We start from the raw sequence: 27,647 nt of genomic DNA on the forward strand, positions 1-27,647 counted from the left end.
ATGATATTTAACTGACTATTTTTATTGTGACAACCAGTGATTTGTACAAGAAAATAATTACTTTTCACAATGTTGCCCAAACTTTTGCATCCCACTGTATTAGTATGTTTTGTCATTAGTATAATATGAAATAAATTCTACTTGTGTCAAGTCGGGTGCCAATATTTGCTGTGTAGTAGAACAGAGACATTTTGTCATTATAAATGTTTATTTGAAAAAATATAAATTCATTAACAAAAACATTTATCATAAATATATGAAATGTAACTATTTACAGAGAGACAGGAATAAAAAGGACCCAGCTTGGAGTGGAAGAGCCTCAGGGAGAAGGAGGAGAAAAATAAGAACATTGTTTCTGCCCTGGAGAGCTGCTGCCTCATCAGAAAACTACTGATCATTAGGGTCCAATGTTTCCAAATTTAACACAGCTGTGCTGTTTTCAAAAACTAATTTATAAATTTGAAATTTCACGAATTCTCGTGTCTGAGGCGGCATGCTCTCCAGAGCAGGAACAAGGCCGAGGAGGAAATGTTCAGTTGGAGACGGGCGTGGCCTCTTTAGGGACTCCAGGATGGCCAGCTCCACCGCCGATGGACCGTCCTGGGACCCGTCCCTCGCCCGCCTTCGAGCTGTCCTCCGCTGTGGGCCTGTAAAACACAGCACAAAACAACACAAAGTAATGAGAAGGCTGCTACTAGATTTTCATTTTCAAATTGAAAAAAAAAAACAGGATATAAACTGATTGGTTGTAGATATTTAGTAAAGGTGATCACAAGGGAATTCAAGCAAGTAAAAAGCTGTCAGTGCTTGATGTTCATACCTGTGGGTGCAGCAGCAGGAGCTGAGGGACCAGGGACTGGAGAGCCAGGAGAAGAGACAGCTGAGGACTCTGCTGCATGATTACTTGACTCTATGAAGACAATATTAAATGTTAATATTATTATTAATGTTAATATAGGTTGAAGACAATAGTCATAGAGAATATTATATTATTATATACTTATTATTATTATTATATACAGTGGTCTCTCATTTATTGCAGCACATGAACAGTAGTCACAGTTCTCACAAGTTGATTCTCAAAGTGAAAACCTTTGTCGATTTTAAAACGTAAAAGTATTATGCCGCGCTTTTTCTCCGTCTGCGGCGCCACTTTTGTGCGCCTTTTTTGCTCCCGGTGCAGGTGTGTATTTCCGAATGAGGCTCATAGTTATGAGTGTTTTTGTGCTGTTTTTTTCTATTGGACGTGATGGTTATCAAAACCAAACATGATAAGTTTGGCAAGCGCAGGAGACACGACACGGAGGAGATTTGTCATTTGGGCTGCAGAATGCAATGCGCATTGTTGAAAGCTGTACGGTGCAATAAAAAAAATCAGCGAAAAGGCGAGGCAGTGACGGATGAACAGCGGGACTACTGTATACTGTTTATTAATAAACAAAATATGTTCCTGTATGACAACACGCATAAATTAACTGCCTACATTAACTCAATGTAAACATACCTTCTGACTGACACTCCCCTGCTGCCTCTTCGGGCTGTCCCTGGTCCTCGGGGGAGAAGTTCTCCACGGTCCGCACCATATTGCCGCTTGTCTCCCGCGGGGTGAGGAAGGGGTCCAGAAACCCCATGACCGCGAAGAACTTCCATCTTCTCCCCGATCCTGCTGCAGACCCACTCCTCTTCTCCTTCTCTGCCTTCTTCTCCTTATTATAAGTGTCCCTGAGGCTCTTCCACTTTCTCCTGCAGATGTCCTCTGAATAAACGCATTATCTTGTTAGCGGAAAGGTATTTGTACATCAGTGGGAAAATAGCGGGACAGTAGGCGGGCTTGCTAGCTTTTGCGCGGGTTCATCGGGTCAGTCTGAAAATTAAAAAGAAGGAATGAACTTACCAGGTTGCCCGATCTCCTCACTTATGTGTCTCCAAGCTAGGTCCTTTTTATTCCTGTCTCGGTAAAAGTAGTAGCTAGCATCGTACAGCTCCGGGTGATTAGCCACGGCACTGATGAGCTTTTCCTCCATACTGAATGAAGAATGAACGGCTTTGGCTGGATCTGCCCCTTTGACCTAGGTCAGAGCCACGTCACCAGGCCCCTGATTGGTTGTCGCGGCGCGATTTGACGCTGGAGTTCAGATTTTTCCAACTCGAGCGGTAGACGCGAAACGCGCGTATGCACAAAATGCAACACAAAAACTCACGCGCGTGGTTTTATTCGCGAGTCAAACGCGCCAGACGCGCTACACTGACGCGCGTTTCACGAGTTTTGGCGTTTTCGCGACGCAAATCTGCTTCCGAATTTTCGCGGGACCCGCAATCGCGCGTCATCGCGCTTTTCCATTGACTTTACATGTAAACCTGACGCTCTATTCGCGTCCATCGCGTTCGGTGTGAACACACCGTTACACAAACAAAAGCACCTCCTCAGTGTTTAGGCATTACAGAGCCAAACATGAAAATAAGACAAACACACCGAGAATGAACACAGGTCGGCCTATATAGACACTGAACAGCTTTATTATCATTTGTTTTTATTAATACGTGTTTTATTATTTTCAAATCAAGCATCTAGGAAGACTATTCTGGACCAGGCAGTCTTGAATTTTATTATAAAGGACTGCCAACCCCTTAGTATTGTGGAGAGCGTCGGAGAGAAACATTCCAAGATCAGAGGATCCTTTTAACGTACTGAGGGGATAGGAAGACATTTTATCTGAACCTTTTCCACATGGCTTTACAATGTTTGTGTACCCCAGCTTCATCTGTGCCTGTGAGTTTTCCAAAGCTGGGGAAATGGTGTCAAAAACGGCAAAAGACTGAATGCGAAAACATTGGATAAACCCATTTTCTGAATAGAAATTTACAATAAACTCTGAGTCAAATGGGTAATATAACACATTCACAATACTTTCATTTTAATTTTCAGTTAATGTCATTTGCAATATATTTTAAAGATGTCTACAATATTTGCAATATAAAAGATGTAAAATGATTCTATGGACAGTACAATACTTTACAGTGTATATAAGTATGACTAGGTCATTGAATCAGTGTCTGTTGTGAGTCTCAAGTAAGTTGCCTGTGTAACGCGGTTAAAGGACCAGGGCACCTAACTGCAGCTTCAAAGATAATAAGCCATCAGAAGTAGTTTCGACTATGGAGCCTGAGTGTGTGAATAAAACACAGGAAACCAAAATAGAGCTCAAAAAAATATATATATATTGTGTATGTTATGACAAATATATAGACAGATATACAAAAAAAGGAATATATATATATATATATATATATATATATATATATATATACACACACATACATATATATATATATATATATATATATATATATATATATATATATATATACACACACACACACACATACATACAGTGGGGCAAGAAAGTATTTAGTCAGCCACCGATTGTGCAAGTTCCCCCACTTAAAATGATGACAGAGGTCAGTAATTTGCACCAGAGGTACACTTCAACTGTGAGAGACAGAATGTGAAAAAAAAATCCATGAATTCACATGGTAGGATTTGTAAAGAATTTATTCGTAAATCAGGGTGGAAAATAAGTATGTGGTCACCTCAAACAAGGAAAATCCCTGGCTCTCACAGACCTGTAACGTCTTCTGTAAGAAGCTTTTCTGTCCCCCACTCGTTACCTGTATGAATGGCACCTGTTTGACCTCATCATCTGTATAAAAGACACCTGTCCACAGCCTCAACCAGTCAGACTCCAAACTCCGCCATGGCCAAGACCAAAGAGCTTTCGAAGGACACCAGGAAAAGAATTGTAGACCTGCACCAGACTGGGAAGAGTGAATCTACAATAGGCAAGCAGCTTGGTGTGAAAAAATCAACTGTGGGAGCAATCATCAGAAAATGGAAGACATACAAGACCACTGATAATCTCCCTCGATCTGGGGCTCCACGCAAGATCTCATCCCGTGGGGTCAAAATGATCATGAGAACGGTGAGCAAAGATCCCAGAACCACACGGGGGGGACCTGGTGAATGACCTGCAGAGAGCTGGGACCAAAGTAACAAAGGTCACCATCAGTAACACACTACAACGGCAGGGAATCAAATCCCGCAGTGCCAGACGTGTTCCGCTGCTGAAGCCAGTGCATGTCCAGGCCCGTCTGAAGTTTGCCAGAGAGCACATGGATGATACAGCAGAGGATTGGGAGAATGTCATGTGGTCAGATGAAACCAAAGTAGAACTTTTTGGTATAAACTCAACTCGTCGTGTTTGGAGGAAGAAGAATACTGAGTTGCATCCCAAGAACACCATACCTACTGTGAAGCATGGGGGTGGAAACATCATGCTATGGGGCTGTTTTTCTGCCAAGGGGACAGGACGACTGATCCGTGTTAAGGACAGAATGAATGGGGCCAAGTATCGTGAGATTTTGAGCCAAAACCTCCTTCCATCAGTGAGAACTTTGAAGATGAAACGAGGCTGGGTCTTCCAACATGACAATGATCCAAAACACACCGCCCGGGCAACAAAGGAGTGGCTCCGTAAGAAGCATTTGAAAGTCCTGGAGTGGCCTAGCCAGTCTCCAGACCTCAACCCCATAGAAAATCTGTGGCGGGAGTTGAAAGTCCGTGTTGCTCGGCGACAGCCCCAAAACATCACTGCTCTTGAGAAGATCTGCATGGAGGAATGGGCCAAAATACCAGCTACTGTGTGTGCAAACCTGGTAAAGACCTATAGTAAACGTTTGACCTCTGTTATTGCCAACAAAGGTTATGTTACAAAGTATTGAGTTGTATTTTTGTTATTGACCAAATACTTATTTTCCACCCTGATTTATGAATAAATTCTTTACAAATCCTACCATGTGAATTCATGGATTTTTTTTTTTCACATTCTGTCTCTCACAGTTGAAGTGTACCTCTGGTGCAAATTACTGACCTCTGTCATCATTTTAAGTGGGGGAACTTGCACAATCGGTGGCTGACTAAATACTTTGTTGCCCCACTGTGTATGTATATGTGTATATGTATCACAAACACAAATAATGTTAACAATACAAAACAGCTTCTTAGGTTCCAAAAGGAGATGGGATGAGGTTTAGTCCAGTATGAGATTTAGTTTAGTTCCATGGACCTGTGATAGGTCATGTGTCAACAGTTTAATTCAGTCCATAGGTTTACGTAGCGGTGGTGGTCAGGTGGCTCGCCATCCCACGCTGATCAGGGCTGATCGCGGGAGAAAAAAACCCTGACCTAAACAAGGTCAAAAACATAAATTATCATTCACAGAAGAAAAATGAAACGGCATTGTACTGCTGTGACAAAATAAATAAATCCATAAATAACAAAGTCAAGTAATTAATGCCATGTTTCATACAACAATCAATAAACAAACAAATCATAACATATTATCTCTTATAATAACTATCATTCAAAACACTATTATAGAAAAACATTCTCATGGGTCCCATCAAAGTATATCAGCAATAAAGCTAATAAACATTATCCAATGTTAATCAAATATATTTACAAAACTCATTTTAATCGCAGGTGTGGGGCAACAGATTCAATAATCGAATGGAATTTAACTCAATGCAAAATCTCATAGGCCGTTTTGGCATTTCATCAGAAAAGTAACAAAAAACATCCAAAACGGACAAAATTACAAAAATCAAATCACTCTTTCAACGCTAGATACGTTAAATCAACATTCGGCCATAGTGGGATAAACAAAAAACACAATAATATTCAATAAATGCAACTAGCAATTGCATGTACTGTCGCTAGCCTAGCATTAGCTTACCGGCTTTTTTAGAATGCGCAACCGCGGCTCCGCATTTTCATTAATTGTGACAAAAACAAAACAAACGAATAACTCACCGTTGATTCGATTGTGAGGCGATATAAAGATGAATGAATCGGCCGGGTTATTGCACGCTGTCAACTAGTCTGTAGTGTATAATTTGTCAATATCTGTCAGCAGCCAGATGAGCAGGAAACATGCAGCTTATTGACCCGGAACTTATGCAGGGTTCATTCCCGCCACAATAAAGGGAGTAGCGGAAGTGGGGTCAGAAGTTACCGTGGTTACACCAGCAATGATATTTAATGTCCAGCAGGTGTCAGTATGGAGCAAAACAGCAACACCCGTGTGCTGAAACGCTTCACAAGGCCTCAGCTACCCATCACTATTAGCTAGTAAATAACAATTAGCTAATATTGTTCATGAGACTAAAGTCATCTCACTTTGGTAATGTAAATATAATATGGCCAATCCAATATTATATTAATCATTATTAGTTATTACAGCAGCGAACATGAACTCTGTACCAAACACTGAGTTTCAGTAAAGATTCAAGTTGCATTTATTTGTATTTCCTCACCTTAAATCTTCACTTAAAGACAAGTATCTTTGAGAGTGTATCTATAGATGTATTATATATAAAAGAGATAAATATTGTTGTTTAATATGTTGGCATTACTAAATTTGGCTCAATGCTTACATATATGTGTAAAAACAAAATGTACGAGCTGTGATAACGTTTTCTGATAAAATGAAGAGTAGACTGATATATGAAATATTCCTTTATCGGGTGAGAAAAATCAGACCATGTCATAACTGCTTTAAGTCATGCAGAATAGATATCAGAGCCTTAAACAGGCTGACTTCTGCTAAATGGGTCAAACTGGGCAGAAAGCATACAAACACATAATATCCTTATGGAATATGATGTAACACTATAGATCAACCTACCTCAGAATATATAAAGCATTACACACAACAGGTTGTAGCACTACTACAATCTGGTTTGCCTCTTACCTGTAATTATTTTTATTTAATTTAATAACTGTACAGTACTCTGTTTATAGTAACCATTGTCATTAAATATGTAAGAAAAATTGTGTATGTTTCTGTCCTGTGTCCTGTTTGTTTGTATATTTGTCTTTTTGGCTGCTGTTACAACAAAATTACCCCTTGTGGGACAATTACAAGATTATTCTATTCTATTCTCATATGAACAAGTACAGCAATATGATGCAACAAACACAGCAGTACTACTAATCCAAAATACTCAAAGCTTCGTAGAACTGAAACAAACATTTATCTTTAACTCCATTCTGCTGCTGATACATACTTTAGGTTTCTGAACATTAAACTTGTTGCTGCCTTTCATAGTGTGTAACTTGAAGGCCCCGAGTACTTTCTCCCACACTGAAAACACTGGGATGATCAAATTATTTGAACATTACATAATAAGACCAATTCAGGACAGACAGTTAGTTATTTTAAACTTTCTTAGCGGCCCTTCACAAACAGCGAACAGTCTGTCTATTCTCTCCATCTGTCAGCTGCTGCTGGCTCATCCTCCTCCTCTTCCTCACACACTGCTCAGTTTTTGTCCTGGTGGGTCATCAGGGGTGCAAAGTCTCACAGATGATGTGCAGCAGTGGGTCCCTCAGTCTGTCCTCACTCCGGACACCTGCAGTTTGTCATACAGAATAGATGTCAGAGCCTTAAATAGGCTGACGTCTGCTAAATGGGTCAAACTGGGCAGAAAGTCTACAAACACATAACATCCTTCTAGAATATGATGTAACACTATAGATCAGCTTACCTCAGAATATATAAAGCATATAAACCTCACAGATGATGTGCAGCAGTGGGTCCCTCAGTCTGTCCTCACTCCGGACACCTGCAGTTTGTCATACAGAATAGATGTCAGAGCCTTAAATAGGCTGACGTCTGCTAAATGGGTCAAACTGGGCAGAAAGTCTACAAACACATAACATCCTTATAGAATATGATGTAACACTATAGATCAGCTTACCTCAGAATATATAAAGCATATAAACCTCACAGATGATGTGCAGCAGTGGGTCCCTCAGTCTGTCCTCACTCCGGACACCTGCAGTTTGTCATACAGAATAGATGTCAGAGCCTTAAATAGGCTGACGTCTGCTAAATGGGTCAAACTGGGCAGAAAGTCTACAAACACATAACATCCTTATAGAATATGATGTAACACTATAGATCAGCTTACCTCAGAATATATAAAGCATATAAACCTCACAGATGATGTGCAGCAGTGGGTCCCTCAGTCTGTCCTCACTCTGGACACTTGCAGTCGTCACACATGGAAATCAAATGTGTGATAAGCTGCAGGATTCAAACACAAGTGTAACCTATAAATACATGTTCATACTTTTATTCCACAATCAGAGAGAAAGAAACAGATCGAGTGCAGGACAGACAGACAAGTGACAGTCTCAAGTGTATACACTGCTACAAACAGAAGGATTTAGTGTTTGTGTTTTTACGAGTGCTAAACAAGAAGAGTTCCCAGATGGTACAGTGGACTAGGGCTGCTCGATTACGGCAAAAAATACGTCTGACTCGCATAATGTTTCGACACCACTGAAGTTTTTGTTCTACCTCTCTTTTCAACCAACGGCAGTCACTCTCTTCTCCAAATAACCTCTGCTTAGCTTTCCAAGCTTCCCTCGGGTCCTCTTAATTGTTGTGACGTGTGTTCGAAATGCAGAGAGGTGCGCTCGATTTGCCGCACGGAGCAGCGCGAGAGTAAAGCATGAGGGATGGGCTAGTAATCGGCTCAGTAATTTGTACTGATCGTTGAAAGCCCAGACCGTAATCGTGATTAAAATTCGATTAATTGAGCAGCCCTACAGTGGCAGTGTTGCCAACTTAGCAACTTTGTCGCTATATTTAGCGAGTTTTCAGACCCCCTAGCGACTTTTTTGCTAAGAAAAGTCGCTAAAAAAAGACGTGAAAGCGCATATGGCTTTTACTCTCAACAAGCAGCGGGTGCTGTAACGCAGTCAGTTCTTCTTTTACTCTTATGCTGTTTTGTGGATCAGGTTTAAAACTACTTATAAACACACACACACAAAGTAACTCCACCAGAGTGCCTATTTCGGGTCACTTTTGCCGGTCCTAGCCTGGGTAAAGGAGCAGGGTTGGAATTGTGACATTACAAAAAACAATAATTGCTAAAAGAAATTTAATTTGTAGTTCTAAATAAATTCTAAATGCATTTAGGACGTTTTTTGCTCACTTTATGTCTCGTCCACGATGTTATTTCTCTCTCCAGCAGCGTAGGTTACAATTACATTAGCATGACCAATTATGCAAATTAGGTGATGACGTCATCTAGCGACTTCTAGCGACTTTTAGGACAACCAATAGCGATTTTCCTTACTGAGGAGTTGGCAACACTGTACAGTGGACACATGTGTGACTGCTATGATTAAAGCATCGTTCTTTCAGCTTAACGAGTGAGCCGTCAGCTCGTTCAAACACCCGTTAAAGTCCTTTTGGCTCGACATCACCGAACAGAGGCAGCAATATAACGTTAACAGTGCAGTGAATCCTACTTTGCCGTGATATTCAGGACTTTCAGCCTGTTGTGTCTGTGGATATATGACTGACTTTAATTATCCACAAAAATCATCAGATTCTCTGTAAGATTAAGGTCGACTATCGAACGGCGTATATAGTAAAATGCTTTTAAAAAAGTACAAGTAGCTGAAAGTACAAACATCGCTAATGTCACATAACTTTGCCAGCATGTCGCCAACAGTAATGTTTTTAACGTTCTTCATTATTAAACATTTGCACATAAATAAGGGACATAATATTCAGTACTTACTTTTGAAAGTTTACTCTTCGGCTGCTCGGCTCCACTTGTTAGCATGGTTTGGTTCGTGCAACTGGTCCGTCCGGTTATTGTGTCCCCCAGAAACATTGTGTATTGGGCCGCCGTTGTGTTGCTTTGAACGTGTATTTTTTGGTGGTTAAAAAAAAAAGTGTTTTATTTGCTTAATAAATAATTCTGACCAGTAAACTCTTCTTGTTTAAACATGCATCATTGTGTGGTCTTTCTTTGCTTGTGACTTCTTGATGGTGGTAAGTACAATAATTGAAAAATACCACATCACATATAATACACATATGATAATGTACAACACATTATGGAGTATGCTTCTGCTGTGAGGTCCTGCCTCCATGCACCTATGCAATCAACCGCTAGATGGGTATATTTATAAATAATATTATATTAGGGACATTTTCCCAGACATATTTTTGATCTAGGGGTAGAATTGAATGTGAAATGGAAAATGCTTATGAACTTGCAAATGAAAAACATGATGCATTCAAGGTAACCCTTTTCCATTTGTATTTAAGAAGAGAGTTTGTTCTAGTGTGCGATGGCCGAACCTGTTCCTTTTCGTGGAGATAATTTCTCCTGCCTTAAGGAAAAAGCCCTTCACACGGCACAGAGGCTGGAGTGCAGAGAAACTAGTAGAGATGCAGTTATACAATTCTACCTGGGCCCCACAAACTATCAGCTAAAGAGAATAAATAAATTAAATTGCTGCACATTTGGCAGACTAATATTTTCAGATTAATTAAACAATAAAATATATATTTTACAACATTACATGTAAAGAGTCAAGTGGAAGTTGTTCTAAAGTTATTTAATGATATTTATATTATGGAAGCAGATTTTTGACATTTTACATTTTTTTTTTCCATTTTCAGATATAATAAACACGCACAAAACAAAAGCAAACGGCCAGAACACAAAGCTGGAAAACCCATCCGATTGACGAGACAAAAAAAAACATAAATCTCGGAATAAATTCTACTACAACTGGAGAGACATGCTGGCTGCATTACAGAATGACAACGTGGGGACACGTAACACTCTCACCTCCGTATTGAAAGAAATGAAGCTCAACAGAATCCTGGCCTTGGAACTGGATAAAGCGGTCTCCCATGTGTGATCCACGGTTACAGTCTCAGGTCGCTGGACTCTATACCAAAAGCTACCACTTCACACAGTCAATGTCTGCCTTACAGATGCTGCATTTATATTTGTATGTGTTTGAAAAACACTGCACACCCACATGAGAAAGTACCTCAATGGGTAAACACTCCCACTCCCACACCCACACAGAGATAGGAAGGTTGAACATACATGGTCATAACGAAGTATTGTATATGTTGAACGAATCACACTGCTTATGAACGTATTCTGTGTGGTGTACAATAAATGCACTTTGAAGGCCCAGCAACATCTTTGAAAATGGGGAATAAACAAACAAAATTAACACCTGATGAGGAATGGTTAGAAAAACAACAAGCCGGAGCAGGAACAATCCAAAAGAAGGGGAGAGGAAAAAAAGAGTAAAAGCATTAACAAACAAACAAAGAAGACAGTGACTCACAACAGGATAGCAGCTCAGGTGACAAAAGGCTAAATTGAGTTAGAACTTAACTGTAATGTATTCAAGTTGATGATAGCAAAGATAACAACCTGTAAATGGAGGCACTTGACCTGCTTGAAAACCTGAGCACACCTATACACTAACAACTAATAAGCTGAACCCTGTATGCAACAGCTAAAGGTACAAGAGTGAGAAGCTGAATTAAATATGTGGTCACTGTTAAGCTGATGAGCAGGGTACACATTTTCTACATCAGGAGCTACATACCCATATGGAAAATATATATATAAATCTTATAAAGTTTTTATCTGTCTTGTATGAAACTTGTTTGAAAAGCATACAAGAGTGAAAACACATATAAGATCCCTTGAAAAATTACATAATGAAACTTGTATGTTTTGTAAACTTACTAAAAAAAAAAAATATGAAAGTAATGAGAAAGTGGCCACTTTCACGAGTAAATCATATATGTTTTTTACCATTTCTTTTTCCATATGGGTAAGAACACATCAGATGGAGGGAAACAGCTAATACGGTTAAAACATGCAGCTCTGTAGTCTCTATCTCTTGTTCACCGCAGGCCCAGCCAACTGAAACGCAGGTGCACGTTCCATAGATAGTGTGCGATACGTTTGACATATACAACACTTTGTTATCACCATGTATGTTCAAGGTGCCTGTCTCTCTGTGTGTGTGTGGGGGAGGTGTTTACCCATTGGGGTACTTGTGTGTTAGAGTTCCTATAGATAACTGATGAGGAATGGTTAGAAAAACAACAAGCCGGAGCAGCAATAATAATTTTACACTATCAATTTTGAAACTTCAGCAAAAGAATATGTGAGAACATGTATGCACAGAGGACTTTCGCTGTGGTCAGGGTCACATCAAAGATGGTAGAGGAGAGAGCAGGAGTCCAGGTCAGCCTTGGCTTTCCAGGCTGTCAAAGCAGCCTGTAATCAAGAATAAAGAGAAAAAAAAAACAAAAAACAGACAAACAGGAAAATGATGTTGTTTTCGGCTGTGTTATTTAGAGAGGGGAGAAACAGGGCCAGGGCCTGTGTCAGCCTTCTCTCCCCCTTTTGTTTTGTTTCACCATATAATCAACTCATAACCCACCAAGTTGACAGGACAACACAGGTACATATTGAAATTCTTAAGACCATGTTTAAAAGCCCAAAAAAAACGGAATTTCATTTCAATCAGTCTTACTCATACATTTCTCTGGTTGTGTGTGTGTGTGTGTGTGTGTGTTTAATTTGTTTCCCAAATTTTGATTTCCCACCTTAAATAACAGCATTCCATGTCTTCAACCAGGAGTTAGAGCTTGTTTGTGAGATTCAGGGACACATGGGCTAACAACAATTCAGCCAAAAACTTGCCTGAACTGGAGGAGAAGATGTCCTTTAAGCTTCTTTTCAGGGTGGGGACAAAGTGAGAGGTCAAGCTGTAAAATTTTGAGCCAAAGCTTGGCCTGTCTGTCGTCCCAATTCTGTTAATCTATCCTTTTGTCGCTGTACTCAGGTTTCCAGGTTGAGAGAAATCCACCTGTATAAATCACACAAAAACATCCACTTACTATTTCTTTTCTGAAAACATCCAATACACTCTCACTCTCTCTCCAGCTCCGACCGACCTGCAGCTCCGACCAGAGCAGGAGCTTATTTAACAGAACAGCACAGGGTAGCAGACTTGTGCTGTGTCTACAGTCATGTCCTTGGCAAATAAGCACATCATAGCCGGTATTGTACGCCCCAAAACCCCGGAGGCCAAGCGAGCATGACCCCGGGCTGCGTACATGACGCGTTTCCATGTAAGCAAATGGAAATGCGTACAGGATCAGCGAACCAAGACGCTGGCGGTGGTGCACGCATTGGTGCCCGAACGGAAGCTATTTGCCTACTGCGAAAGGGTACAAAGAACCTTCCTCTCCTGGTTACCACCGTACAACAAGAACTTGTGTTCAAAGTTATCGCTTCAAGACGTTCTGGACTGCGAACTCGATCGTGGGGCTGTTTTCTTTATCAACACCGTAGACTTCACCGGCCCCGATCCAAGTGATAGGGATTACGCCGAAAGGTCTTCCACCGAGCCCACATTCAGCTTACAGATCCAAAGCTACAATGGAACCGTGCCCACTGGACGTCCTAACTCGTGGGAGACCACGCGTACACCTTTCATGGACGATTACACCCGACGTGAAATGGGGCTACCTCCCCGCCGTGTGTCTTCTGCTACAGTGCCCGCCGCGGTACAAAGACCTGGGCCTGGGAGCTACAGGGCGGACGGGCCGTCCGTGTCGCAGGAGGTAATCGACGTGGACGAACAATGGAGCTGGACGGACGACGTGGACGTGCAGGAGGTACTGGAGGTGCACGAACCATCCGTGTTGCAGGCGACAATCGACGCATCTTTCAATGAACCCCAACCGTCAACGTCCTCTACGCCTCCTGTGTCAATCGGAAGACCTACGGACCTATACACGTGTCCCTGTTGTTACGAATGGACACACATGTGTGTGTTTAACTGTGGACACGTTGCATGTGAGAATTGCATCCTGAAAAGCGTGACAGTGTCAAGGAGGCGAAGGTGTTTCTACTGTAAAAGCCGATGGACGGTTCGTTCGTATGAGTAGCGTGTCACAGGATGCAATCTGTTCGGATTGTGCCAAGGCTAAGATGTACATCAAGCCTTGCGGTCATGCCAGCTGCGAATGTCCTAATCCCGTTTGTTCAGAATGTGCACGCGGAAAAACGGTCAGGTTGTATCTTCCAGTGTAACATGTGTCACGCATAGACATAGTTCTTGCGCAGCTGTACTCTACTACGTTTTAGCGAGAGAATGGGCATGCGTTTGCTCGCATTGTGATGTTTGTACATGTATGTGTTGAAACTGTAATCACCATTTGTCAAATAAAACAAAACAAAAACACAAAGGGGTTACCACGTATCAGCTTGAATTCTGTGTCATCAGCTATGTACGACTACGTGTGCTGTGTAATACCAAAACGTTCACAGACTCTGTATATCCTCCTGAGACCCAGCAATTCATTTTTGTGCACTGTAGTACACATTTAGTTTTTGCTTGTACCTCTCATACTCTACTTGCCACTCTTCTAAGTCCTGATGTTTCTTAGAGAGGACAACAGTACCTTTAAAATGATATCACATGTGTGGGGGTGTGGCCTTGCCAATTGTCTTTTTCCCACCTTTTCAAAATGGCTGGCATGCCCACAAGCACATTTTATGGGAGAAAGAAAGGTAAGCATTTAGAATTTAGCATTTAGAATGTTTTTTTAAAATCAGATTTTGATTAATTTTCAAAAATAAACAGCTAGTAAATAATTTGAGGGGTTTTTAAGAATTAAGCTTATTTAGTTTCACAGAGGAAATGACTAATTTCTTAATGTGTACTCTAGTGCACGTCGGGACTTTGTACTTATATTTATTTCACTTTTTCCTAGTAGACAACTCTTTGACAAAGGCAGAGAGAATTCTTAACAGAATAATTGAGGGAGATTCAAACATAGATTTTTCAGAAGATGAGAGTCATGTGAGCCACATAGGAGAGGGTGAGAACCCAGGAGGAGCCACACAAAGATTATCAAGATGCAGTGGCAGATGTAATAGAGAAAAACACAGGGCCACCTGAAATCTGTCGTCCTATCTGGTCCAAAACCAACATGTAGGAGAATCTGGAATTTTTGATTTTGAGTTAAAAATAAAATATGGGTAAAATGCAGAAATGTTTTCCAGTAAAGTAAAAAAAACAAGAGTCGCAATTATAGCTGAATACATGACACCTGATTGTTTCTACAAGATCACGTCTTTGCTGAAAGTTGTCAATGATCTCAATGTGCCAAAAGAACTCACAGTATCTGGAGTTCAAGCTCCTCTTGGCTGAGAAACCAGGGACAAACATGTGAACAAGACCTGAATAATACCAGTAATGAAGAGTTCTCTCCAAAAATCAAGAAAAGGTAGCCCCAACCAGATGAGAGTGTAACAAAATATGGTTCACTCCACTTGCCTGAAATGGTTAACAGTCCAAGGCATTTCAGTTGTAGAATGGTTGGGTGCAACAGTAAAATATATGTGAGATGTGGGAAGTGCCAAATGTTCCTTTGTGTCTACAAATAAAAAAATCACAGTACTTCCTCAGATATCATAAATGAATTGACTTTTGTGAAATAGAAAGCCCAGTGCAATCACTTGTTCCTGATCCAATGGCTTACAGCTAGTGAAGTGTCAGTGACTTCTAAGTTGACCCATGGTCTACATTTTTATGATATTGTTATATAAATACGTTTTAATATCCTGCTTACAAAAATTTCAGTGGAGCATTTAATTTTCTTAAATAGCTCTTGAATTTTGTTAGTTTCACATTCGTGATCAATGAAGTCCCCTTGTGCACTGAAGTGCACATGTTGTAAAATTTAAATAAAATTAGTTGAAAACAATTTTGTTTTTGTAATGCGTTTTTTACCATCCCAACACTTGATTTATCTGAAAAAAATCAAAATCAAAATACTTGTTTTTCCCTGGATCTCAGGAGGTTATAGTACGTACAAGACAAACGTTATTTGGTTTTATGTACAGTCTGGGGTAGTAACAACAGATGTGATCTTTGTGTGACCAACAGTGTATAATTATGTTCAGGAGATCACACTGGCAAAATGAAGCCATTCACTCAAACACAACCACCGTTCTGATTCCACGGCTCACCTGATCCGGTGCTAGTAACAACGTGCACCCACACAGGTCCGTTAAGGTGAACCATGCCTGCTGCCGTTATGAAGACAGATGCATCTCCTCTGCATATCGTCAGCCCCCCCACGGACCTGATTGGGGCTTCCCGCACTGCACGTCTTCACATTAGCTGGAGGTTGAAACCACTGTTCACTCACAGGGTTAAGGGAAAACCAAAACGCCGGGGCGATGGGGCGCAAGCTGGGGAAATGGTGTCAAGAAAAAAGGCAATAGACTGAATGAAAAACATTGGATAAACCTATTTTTCTGAATAGAAATTTACAATAAACTTATTTATTTATTATTATATTACCCATTTGATTATTTACAATAATCAAATGGGTAATATAACATTCACAATACTTTCATTTTAATTTTCAGTTAATGTCATTCACAATATATTTCAAAGATGTCTACAATATTTGCAATATAAAAGATATAAAAACGATTCTATGGACAGTACAATACCTTACAGTGTAAATACAGTGGGGCAAAAAAGTATTTAGTCAGCCACCGATTGTGCAAGTTCCCCCACTTAAAATGATGACAGAGGTCAGTAATTTGCACCAGAGGTACACTTCAACTATGAGAGACAGAATGTGAAAAAAAAAATCCATGTAGGATTTGTAAAGAATTTATTCATAAATCAGGGTGGAAAATAAGTATTTGGTCACCTCAAACAAGGAAAATCCATGGCTCTCACAGACCTGTAACGTCTTCTGTAAGAAGCTTTTCTGTCCCCCACAGTTGAAGTGTACCTCTGGTGCAAATTACTGACCTCTGTCATCATTTTAAGTGGGGGAACTTGCACAATCGGTGGCTGACTAAATACTTTTTTGCCCCACTGTAAGTATAACTAGGTCATTGAATCAGTGCCTGCAATGATATTTAAGGTCCAGCAGGTGTCAGTCTGCTGGACACTGTGTGCTAAAACGCTTCACAAGGCCTCAGCTACCCATCAGAAAAGTAACAAAAAAAACATCCAAAACGGACAAAACTAAAAAAATCAAATCACTCTTTCAACTCTAGATACGTTAAGTCAACATTCGGCCATAGTGGGATAAACATAAAACAACAATATTCAATAAAATTGCACTTACTGTCGATAGCCTAGTGTAACCGCTTTCTGCTTCATCCTGCCGCAACAGACTCCTCGACTCTGCGTTGTGTTGTTTTTAAAAAGACAAGGAGTCTCTGATCGATCGTTGCCACTTTATTTCCTGAATGGAAGCAACGGTTTTGTATCAGTGCAAATGGCTCGCCACACACCGCTCTGCACAGCACACTACGGCAGAACATCCCATTAGCATTCCGCTTTAGCATACAGTTTTACACAGTAATAAACAAATGAAAAGTACATAAAACCGGTGTTGGACATGTGTCCACTAAGCACTTATTACACTCGGGGGCTGTTTCCCCATTACACTGACATTTGTGGCAAGTGGAATAATACCACATAAACACTGTTACACTAGCATTAGCTTACCTGCGTTGTTGTAGAATGCGCGACTGCGGCTCCGCATTTTTACTAATTGTGACAAAACAAACAAAAAACTCACCGTTGAGTCGATTGTGAGGCGATGTAAAGATGAATGAATCGGCCGGGTTATCTCACTACTGTCAACTAGTCTTTAGTGTAGTGTAGTGTATAATTTGTCAATATCTGACAAGTACGACAATAGCCACCAGAGAAGCAGGAAAACGTGCAGCTTATTCCCGCCACAATAAAAGCGCTGGCGGAAGTAGGGTCAGAAGTTACCGTGGTTACACCTGCAATGATATTTAAGGTCCAGCAGGTGTCAGTCTGGAGGCCTCAGCTACCCATCACTTGTCTGAACTCTTCTAGGTAAGTGTGTGTGTGTGTGTGTGTGTGTGTGTGTGTGTGTGTGTGTCGACCTCAGTGCACTCTGTCTCACCTCGTCACCTAACCTCCTACCAGACAGAAGGCCAACTATAATATGTGTAATAACATAATTGAAACTATGTGTAATATATTGAATAAATGTTTTAATCACATGCCACTACTCAAAGCTTAATAACAAAGGATATAAACGAATAAAAGGATATGAATGGATTACTTGAGTTTTAAAATGATATAATCCCAAAAGCTGGTATTTTTTTAAAAAAAAACACACATTTACACCGGATAAAGAAGTATAACAAGCATTTATTAAACAAGGTATTAAAAAAAAACACACATTCTTTTTTAAAAAGGGGATATGACAAGCATGCATTATGCTAGATATTAAAGAAACACACAGTGCATCGTGGCTCTGAACACGGACCTGCCGCTCTCGGCGTCCCACAGGCTCTCGCAGGCCTCTCCCCGGGACCTGTACACGCCGGCGAGCACGAGCAGCCCCACGTAGGCTCGGAACTCGACGCGGCCCATGGGTTTCCATCCGTCGATGGCGGGCCTGCGCCTGTCCGCTTCCAGGTTGGTCATGGCGATCACCGAGTCCTCGATCTCCGGCGGGAAGTAGGCCATGAACGAGGAGGCCTCGTCTCGCGCCGCCGCCACGGCCTCTTCGGTGGGGCCTCCTCGTCCTCGCGGGTCGAGGTCTTCTTCTTCTTCTTCTTCTTCTTTTTCTTCTTCTTCTCCTCCTCCTCCACAGTCTTTGTCTTCATAGTCTTCGTCGTCTTCTTCTTCGTCTTCGTCGTCTTCTTCTTCTTCTTCTTCTTCGTCATAATCATCGGCTACATCTGCATCGCGAGTTTCGCCGACAGCGCCGTGGCGGCGATCGCGCCCAAGATGAACGCCACCTGCAGCACGGCCAGCGTCCTCTTGCCACAGCTCCGAAGCCCCCCACCCCGGTTCAGCGCCTGCTTCTTCGTCTTCGTCTCGGCCTTTCGGCTCGCCTTGCGAGCCGCCGTCCTGGCAAAGTTGCAACGGCATTTCGCAACCCTGATCCTCTGTGGCCGCGTACCCTTGGTGGTCCGCCTCCTCATCGTTTTCGTCCGACTCCCGATCCTCCCGGTAGCGCTCCTCGTCTGCGAGCGTTCGGGCTGTCGTGTCTTCGTTCCCCTCGGCCTCTTGCTCCTCTTCCTCGGTCTCTTCCTCCCGATCCTCCCGGTAGCGCTCCTCGTCTGCGAGCGTTCGGGCCGTCGTGTCGTTGTCGTCCCCCTCGGCCTCTTGCTCCTCTTTCTCCTGCTCCTCCTCCTGTTGCTGCTGCTGCTGCTGCTGCTGCTGCTGCTCTTGGTCTTCCTCGACCCCTAGCCCTCGATAACGAAACGTGGCCGGTCGCAACAACGGAGCGACCGCAGCCCACCCCGCGTACGCCAAACGCGCTGGCGATGGCGAGGGCGATGGCGACGGTGATGGTGAGAGGGAGGAGGAGGAGGAGGAGGACAATGATGACACCGCCTGTGAAAGCGGTCCACCTGTACCGACCTTTGTGCTCTTTGGCTCCCACGGTCTGGTGCGTGACATTGTCTTCTTCTTCTTCGTCTTCTTCTTTCACGTTGGCACCTTGTTGCCAGAGCTGTTGTTGTAGTACAGCCCGCGCCTGGATGCCGCCTCCGTAACCAAACCCCGACACACTTAGTACCCGCCATCCACGCTCTTATCGTCTCGCCACGCGACACGCTGTGCTTTCGCCGGGGTGTTTCTCGACCACCGATCTCTCTCTCTCTCTCTCTCTCTCTCTCATCCACTCGGGGGGGGGATCTCGCGACCCCGACCTCCTCATTCCATCCCTCCGTCCCTCCGCGGGGGACCCGCATCCCCCCGACCTCCTCATTACATCCCTCCGTCCCTCCGCGGGGGACCCGCATCCCCCCGACCTCCTCATTACATCCCTCCGTCCCTCCGCGGGGGGGACCCGCATCCCCCGACCTCCTCATTCCATCCCTCCGTCCCTCCGCGGGGGGGGACCCGCAGCCCCCCGACCCCGACGCTCTCCCCCTGGCGGGTGCATCAGGGTTAAGTAATTATTTTAAAAATAGAACAGGCAAAGTTTATCATCTCATCCACATCTATCTCCGACCACCAAACCCGCAACCTCTCATCCAACATCCAGACTGCTAAGTCTGCAAGCCTTCACCTCCTTGGCTGTCTTGCTCATGTAACAGTTTGCTTTTATGTTTTTGCTTTCATTTGTAACTTTGCTTCTGATGTGTAATTGGAAGGTGTCTTGAAAAAGAAGTGTGTCTAAGGGGGAGTCAGCATCTCTTCTGTGGAAATTCCAGGAGATGATGAACTCATTCTGGTGTAAATAATAACTTGTGGCAAAGGATTTATGTTTATTCTTTTGGATTTGGATTATTTAGCATTGTATTTGCTCATTTTTAACATGTATTGTTGAATGTTATGGTTGTGACCACAAGTTTTTATGGTTGAATTCAACATGACCAAGATCAGTTGCGAGTAAGGAAACTGACTAACATTTATTTTAAGCTCTTATTAAAATTATACAATTATTACTAGAAAGCAAAAATTTCAGAAGAAATTTTAAGTGTGCCTATGCCGCTGCTAATCAGTGTAGTTTGCCATTCATACGGCTACAGAGAGCAAACCTCAGCAGAGCAGCCATTCTCCACCATGAACTATGGTAAAAACAAACACCGCTCGCGCATCACAGATGACAGCTTACAGTTTTGTGTAAAGATGAGGTGACTTCGTACAGCCCCGATTTGCAGATGCTGTGCACAGAGGTTCATGAGCAGAAGTCCCATTGTACCACGGCAGACCCGACAATGTTTGCATGAACACGCTTTGTAGCATTACTTTATTGACCACTTTTCACACATGGTTGCTGTACCCACACAGCCGGCTGTAGCTTTTCATCTCACAGCCCGACACACGCCAAAAAAACCAGCCGAGAGAGCACAGACTTTACGCCTGAGAGGTGTGATTGCAGATGCCGCTCAGGTGGGTCCACCTCCCCTGCAGCAGCACTGCAGACCACGCCCCGCCACACACATCAAACACGTAAAATAAATATTTATGTACTTTTGCATTCACTTTTTGTTATTTTTACACAGTGTTCTGAATGATTAACAATGGCCTACAGCCAATCTTGTGTATTATTATACAAACTTTGGTTGTAAGATTCAGATAACTATTTAATAAAAGCTAAATATTTTATATGAGAGTAAGAAAGAAAAGTATTTCTTTGTGCCCCCCTTTCCCTACCTGGCCCCCTGGCAAAAGCTTTGCTAAATCCGCCCCTGCACAGTTACCAGCTGTCAGCTACACAGAAAAGGATATTAGTGTTATCGTCTCTCAGAAACAGTTCATAACTTCCCTTCAACTCATTCATGTCACCTAAAAGGTAAACCTATTTCTCCATCACCAGTTCAGCTCTGATGATTCAGTAAGGACATCTCCTGGTTTGGACCAGCCCTTTTTTTCAGCTGTGGCTCCAGCAAACATCAGCTGATACTAGAAATTAAAATCAAAGGAATTCTAACAACAGCTAACAAACAAGAGAGAAGATCATTGATCAGTTTCATGACTGAAGTTTCAACGAGCGAGAGAATGACAGGAGAAGCTGTCATAAAGTTCAACATGAGTAACTTAGCGCGCACACAGCTGTATAGAAACGCTGTCGTGCTAGCTAGCACGCAGTACGAGTTATTGTAATTGATTGTAAAAAGTCAGCACAACGAAAATAAACTACACCTAAACTCTGTTTATATCTCACCCAAATAGAGTGCAGTTCATAACTTCTTACCTGAAATTCAGTTCACCTCACGCTCAGACCGGGAGCCGCCTTCTTCTCCTGCCTTCGGTTTCCCTGATCCATGATTGAGCTCTGCGTTAGCCACCACCGGTCGATCAGCGGCCGCCTCGTATGTCTCTTTCCCCGCATGCCCTTTCTGTCATACACCGGTGGCTAGCTGCCTTCTGTTGTAGCTCCGCGTTAGCCACCACCAAACAACTGTTATTTTTTCCACAACGACCAGCATCTGGACAACCACCTTTCACTGTTTATACCGTTACTAAAATGAATAAATGAATCATCGGCCCATATAAACGAAAAATAAGTCCAGCTGAGAAACAGACTATTTGTGAGCGATCGGGGGTGAAACGAGTGTAAGCCGCCTCACTGAAAGCCAAGCCCGGGTGCTTTTGAGCGAAGCGGCGCTAGCCGCACTATCTAGCTAGCCGACTAGATATTTGACGTTTACACACCTACATTCTCGCCTGAAAACATCTTAAAAGTTTATTTTGTGACCTAGAAACACGAATAAGAGGAATATAAAAACGAGGTGGCAGCCGCCATTGTTTCACTCGGTAGAGGCGTGCTATGAATTGTGGGATATGGGATTTCCTTTTCAAGCTCCTTTGACTGTGGGATATGGAGTGTTCCACCAAGCATACGCCCTTGCAGTTACCGTAACTATTCAATGGTTCGCGCAACCTTAAAAATTCCAATGGTTCCTGAAAGCAGCGACGCTGTGCGCTCCGTTGATATTACGGTAATGCAAATATGGGTAGACAGGCCGTACCACTCCCGACATACCACTAGAGAGAGCCAACACACCACAAATGAAGTTTGAAATCTGTTTCTATGGGGCCAAAAGTTGAATCTTTCTCATGGGCCTAGAAATGGGCCAAAATTTGCACTAAGATCTAAATATTTAAAAAACTATAAAAGTCATAAACACCAAAAGTCATAGCATACTAGTCCAGACCCAGCTGCACAAAATGATATAACATATGTAACCCTTGTCTCAAAACAGTGCGGTACATAAGCGCGGGAAAATTTTCACTAAAATATTAATATTTAAAAAACTATAAAAGTCATAAACACCAAAAGTCATAGCACACCATTCCAGATCCAGCCACACAAAATGATATAACATATGTGAACCTTGTCTCAAAACTGTGGGGCGAGTAAAGTCATAGCACACCATTCCAGATCCAGCCGCACAAAATGATATTACATATGTGAACCTTGTCTCAAAACTGTGGGGCGAGTTTTGCTGCAAAATTTCAGGCAGAAAAAGGAAAATAATAATAACTAGAAAAATTTGCATTTCCTGCGAAAATGCAGTGTGGATGCTTTAAAGCTGAAGCTGTCTGCAAAAACTAGCTGAAAAAGCTGAAAAGTTGCAGAAATTGTAAAAACTTTGCAGAAGCAAAGGAACTTTGCAAAAAAGTAATAACTTAGCAGAACTGCAATATCTTAGAGGAAACATAATACTTGGCAGAAATACAATAGCATAGCAGAACTTTGCAGAAATATTGTAACTTACCAGAAACATGCTAACTTCTCAAATATACAAGAATTTAGGAGAAATAGTATAAGATAACAGAAAGAATATATTTAGCCAAAAATACTTAAACATTATAGAAACACTATGATTTAGAAAAATAGTGCAACATAGCAGAAATACTGTGATTTACCAGAGACACTGTGATGAACTATGAATATTGTAATTTTAAATTAATACTATGTTTTAGCACAAATACTATAATTTGACAGAAATACTATCATTTGGCAGAAATACTATGTTTCAGCACAAATACTCTGGTTTAGCACAAATATTATAACATAGCAGAAATACAATTATATAGCAGAAATGCTATATTTAGAAAGAAAAATATAATATAGTAGAAATACTATGATTTAGCAGAAATACTGTAATCAGCACATATACTGTAACATGACAGAAATTCCTCCACTTAGTAGTAATACTATAACATAACACAAATGTTATGATTTGGCACAAAGACCATGATTTGGCAAAAATACTATCATTTAGCAGAAATACTATGATTGAGCAGAAGTACTAAGATGTAGTAAAAGTACTTTGATTTAACAGAAATACAATTATGGAGTAATAATTTAAAATGGGAGAAATATTGATACACACACACATACACAGAGCCTAAAGGGAACAGTATTTGTGCCATCGAGTGTTAACAAGAATGTGAGGTCCATAATAGAAAAGCTGGTAAAATGATAAAAGTTTGCAGAATTGTAATAAATGATGAATATGAATTACTGGTCTGTGATAGTGTATTAATTTGTAGGGAAAAAAACATGTTGACCAAGGTGGAATCGAACCAACGACCTTTGGCTTGCAGACCCATGTCACTACCAACTGCACCACTGGGGAAGAGAGCGGGTGCTTACAAAACGTCATGTAACTCAAAAACTAGGTGGACTAGAAGCATAATTCTTGTACTGGGTGAATCAGCGGACTATGGTGTACTTTGACTGCGATTTTCATTGCTCTTTGTACATCCGTCGCTGAGATATGACGAGAGAAGAAACGGCAGACCTCAGATATGATTGGCTGGCTGGGAAGCCGTGCAGGCTCTGATTTGTAAATTTGAATTTGTCAGTCCTCACAGAGGATTGGCTGCCTGGGGACCTGGCAGTAATATATAGAAATAGTATGATTAAGCATAAATACTACATTTAGTAGAAATACTATATTTTAGCACAGATACTATAAAAAGCAGTAATACTATAATTTAGCAGAAATACTATATTAAGCACAAATCATATACTAAGCACAAATACTATAAAAAGCAGAAATACTATAATTTAGCAGAAATACTATATTAAGCACAAATACTATAAAAAGCAGAAATACTATAAAAAGCAGAAATACTATAATTTAGCAGAAATACTATATTGAGCACAAATACTATAAAAAGCAGAAAGACTATATTAAGCACAAATCCTATTAAAAGCAGAAATACTATATTAAGCTCAAATACTATAAAAAGCAGCAAAACTATAAAAAGCAGAAATATTATAATTTAGCACAAATCCTATAGAAAGCAGAAATACTATAAAAAGCAGAAATGCTACAATTTAGCAGAAATACTATAAAAAGCAGAAATACTATAATTTAGAAATACTATAACACACACAGAAAGAGAGAGAAGCAACTTTGTAGATCAGTCAAGCAGCCTGGGATCTGCTGGATTTGAATCCACCAATCAGAGATGCTGTGTACATTTTCCCGCCAAAACAGGTGCAGCCGTTTTTACACAGGCAGCAGAGAGACAGGATTTTTGCAGTCTGTTTCTCATTGTGACGACTACCCTCCAAACAAATGGCCATAATTTCCTAACCGTAGGGGCTAGAATGGTCATTCTTACACCGTTTTTTTCAGAAGAGATGGGGGAATCTTCAAGTGTTGACAATTTATCATTAAAATATGAATTATTAAAGATATTTGACTTGTAATGCACCATAACTGAGTAGAGGCTAAGCAAAAACTGCCTTGACTTGCCCTCAAACAACGCTTTCTAACTCTAAATCTATTTGGGGTATCGATATCATTCTTTCACCGTAAGAGACAGCAGGCTTTGGTGAACAGTCATTGAAATTTTCAGGTCTCTCTGGAAATCTATCAAAAAGATATGACGAGAGAAAAAAGTGGTTCATTTCCAGAGTTTGAAAGCTGAAGAAATCTGAGCGAAGGACGGATTTCCTACCCCAAAACAAACGTAATTCATGGCCAAATGGTAATAGGTGAGAAAAACATTCTTAAATTGTGAGCGTCAGGAGTGTCTGAAGATATATCGGGACAAGCCTCATATTTTAACTTCGCTTCGTTAAGGAGATATGACGATTCGAATATGCCTCTCATTACAGAAATCAAGCAGTGATTTTGAACAAACTCTCTATTGACTTTCTATGGAGAGTTTTCCGACTTTGTGTTGGTCTGAGGAGATTTGCCAAAATTCTATAAATTCCACAACAATGATAGTGACATTTTCTGAAAGCCAGCAAAAATACCTACGTTTTGATGTATAATTTGTGGAAGTTGAGTGAAAATTGAGCAAGTAGCAAGAAGTTGTTCGGACATGAAGAGAAGACTGCGAAACTTACAGTGCCTCACTTAGAACCAAGTACATAGCAACCATAACAACCAATGTATTTTGTGAAAAATCACAAAGATGAAACTCAAAACTTAAAGAGGGATAAGATGAAAACGGTAACAGATATGAAAAAGCTGAATCATACATGAATAGCTCAATAATTTGTGAACATTTTAAAGTTTAAATGGAGTTTCTATGTGAAAGTATGAGGAAGTAGTTAAGTTTCAAAAACGAGCAAGTTTTAGCAGAATTGCGGAAGTTTCCCATTCATTTCAATGGGACAAATTAAAGGAAAAAAGCTTAATATTTTAAAAAGTATAATAGTTATAAATAGCAAAAATCATAGCATAAATTAGCAGAAATAGTAGAATAGTTTAAAATTTGAACGGTGAAAATAGCAGAAAAATTGTGGAAGTAGTTAAACGGCGAAAAACGGGAGCAACTTGAAGAATAATAATAAAGAACTAGAAAAATTTGCATTTCCTGCGAAAATGCAGTGTGGATGCTTTAAAGCTGAAGCTATCTGCAAAAACTAGCTGAAAAAGCTGAAAAGTTGCAGAAATTGTAAAAACTTTGCAGAAGCAAAGGAACTTTGCTAAAAAGTAATAACTTAGCAGAACTGCAATATCTTAGAGGAAACATAATACTTGGCAGAAATACAATAGCATAGCAGAACTTGGCAGAAATATTGTAACTTACCAGAAACATGATAACTTCTCAAATATACAAGAATTTAGGAGAAATAGTATAAGATAACAGAAAGAATATATTTAGCCAAAAATACTTAAACATTACAGAAACACTATGATTTAGAAAAATAGTACAACATAGCAGAAATACTGTGATTTACCAGACACTGTGATGAACTATGAATATTGTAATTTTAAATTAATACTATGTTTTAGCACAAATACTCTGGTTTAGCACAAATATTATAACATAGCAGAAATACAATTATATAGCAGAAATGCTATATTTAGAAAGAAAAATATAATATAGTAGAAATAGTATGATTTAGCAGAAATACTGTAATCAGCACATATACTGTAACATGACAGAAATTCCTCCACTTAGTAGTAATACTATAACATAACACAAATGTTGTGATTTGGCACAAAAACCATGATTTGGCAAAAATACTATCATTTAGCAGAAATACTATGATTGAGCAGAAGTACTATGATTGAGCAGAAGTACTAAGATGTAGCAAAAGTACTTTGATTTAACAGAAATACAATTATGGTGGAGTAATACTTTAAAATGGGAGGAATATTGATACACACACACATACACAGAGCCTAAAGGGAACAGTATTTGTGCCATGGAGTGTTAACAAGAATGTGAGGTCCATATTAGAAAAGCTGGTAAAATGATAAAAGTTTGCAGAATTGTAATAAATGATGACTATGAATTACTGGTCTGTGATAGTGTATTAATTTGTAGGGAAAAAAAACATGTTGACCAAGGTGGGATTGAACCAACGACCTTTGGCTTGCAGACCCATGTCACTACCAACTGCGCCACTGGGGAAGAGAGCGGGTGCTTACAAAACGTCATGTAACTCAAAAACTAGGTGGACTAGAAGCATAATTCTTGTACTGGGTGAATCAGCGGACTATGGTGTACTTTGACTGCGATTTTCATTGCTCTTTGTACATCCGTCGCTGAGATATGACGAGAGAAGAAACGGCAGACCTCAGATATGATTGGCTGGCTGGGAAGCCGTGCAGGCTCTGATTTGTAAATTTGAATTTGTCAGTCCTCACAGAGGATTGGCTGCCTGGGGACCTGGCAGTAATATATAGAAATAGTATGATTAAGCATAAATACTACATTTAGTAGAAATACTATATTTTAGCACAGATACTAT

General features: G+C 40.8%; 1 protein-coding gene and 1 long non-coding RNA gene across 2 annotated transcripts; both read right to left on the minus strand.

Moving 5' to 3' along the window:
- Nucleotides 1-726: 726 nt before the first annotated feature.
- LOC146503759 (uncharacterized) lies at nucleotides 727-2,406 on the minus strand. Its single transcript, XM_085130921.1, has 3 exons — nucleotides 1,895-2,406; nucleotides 1,505-1,756; nucleotides 727-910 (listed from the first exon to the last, which is right to left on the minus strand). Exons 1-3 carry the CDS (start codon nucleotides 2,022-2,024, stop codon nucleotides 801-803), a joined length of 492 nt encoding a protein of 163 aa, XP_084987047.1. The 5' UTR covers nucleotides 2,025-2,406; the 3' UTR covers nucleotides 727-800.
- Nucleotides 2,407-3,373: 967 nt separating this feature from the next.
- On the minus strand, nucleotides 3,374-12,857 carry LOC146503760 (uncharacterized). The gene is made up of 3 exons (XR_014868734.1): nucleotides 9,658-12,857; nucleotides 7,606-8,147; nucleotides 3,374-7,470 (listed from the first exon to the last, which is right to left on the minus strand). It is a non-coding gene; the product is annotated as an uncharacterized LOC146503760 (long non-coding RNA).
- Nucleotides 12,858-27,647: the final 14,790 nt, after the last annotated feature.

This window comes from Neolamprologus multifasciatus, chromosome 14 (assembly GCF_963576455.1).
Source record: "Neolamprologus multifasciatus chromosome 14, fNeoMul1.2, whole genome shotgun sequence".
NCBI lineage: Eukaryota > Metazoa > Chordata > Actinopteri > Cichliformes > Cichlidae > Neolamprologus > Neolamprologus multifasciatus.

Excerpts from the sequence above, each read along its gene's own strand:
- LOC146503759 (XM_085130921.1), bottom strand. The coding sequence starts at position 2,024 with ATGGAGGAAAAGCTCATCAGTGCCGTGGCTAATCACCCGGAGCTGTAC. Across the intron at positions 1,757-1,894 it reads TGAGGAGATCGGGCAACCTG|AGGACATCTGCAGGAGAAAG; the intron begins GTAAGTTCATTC and ends GCGTTTATTCAG. Across the intron at positions 911-1,504 it reads AGGGGAGTGTCAGTCAGAAG|AGTCAAGTAATCATGCAGCA; the intron begins GTATGTTTACAT and ends TTGTCTTCATAG.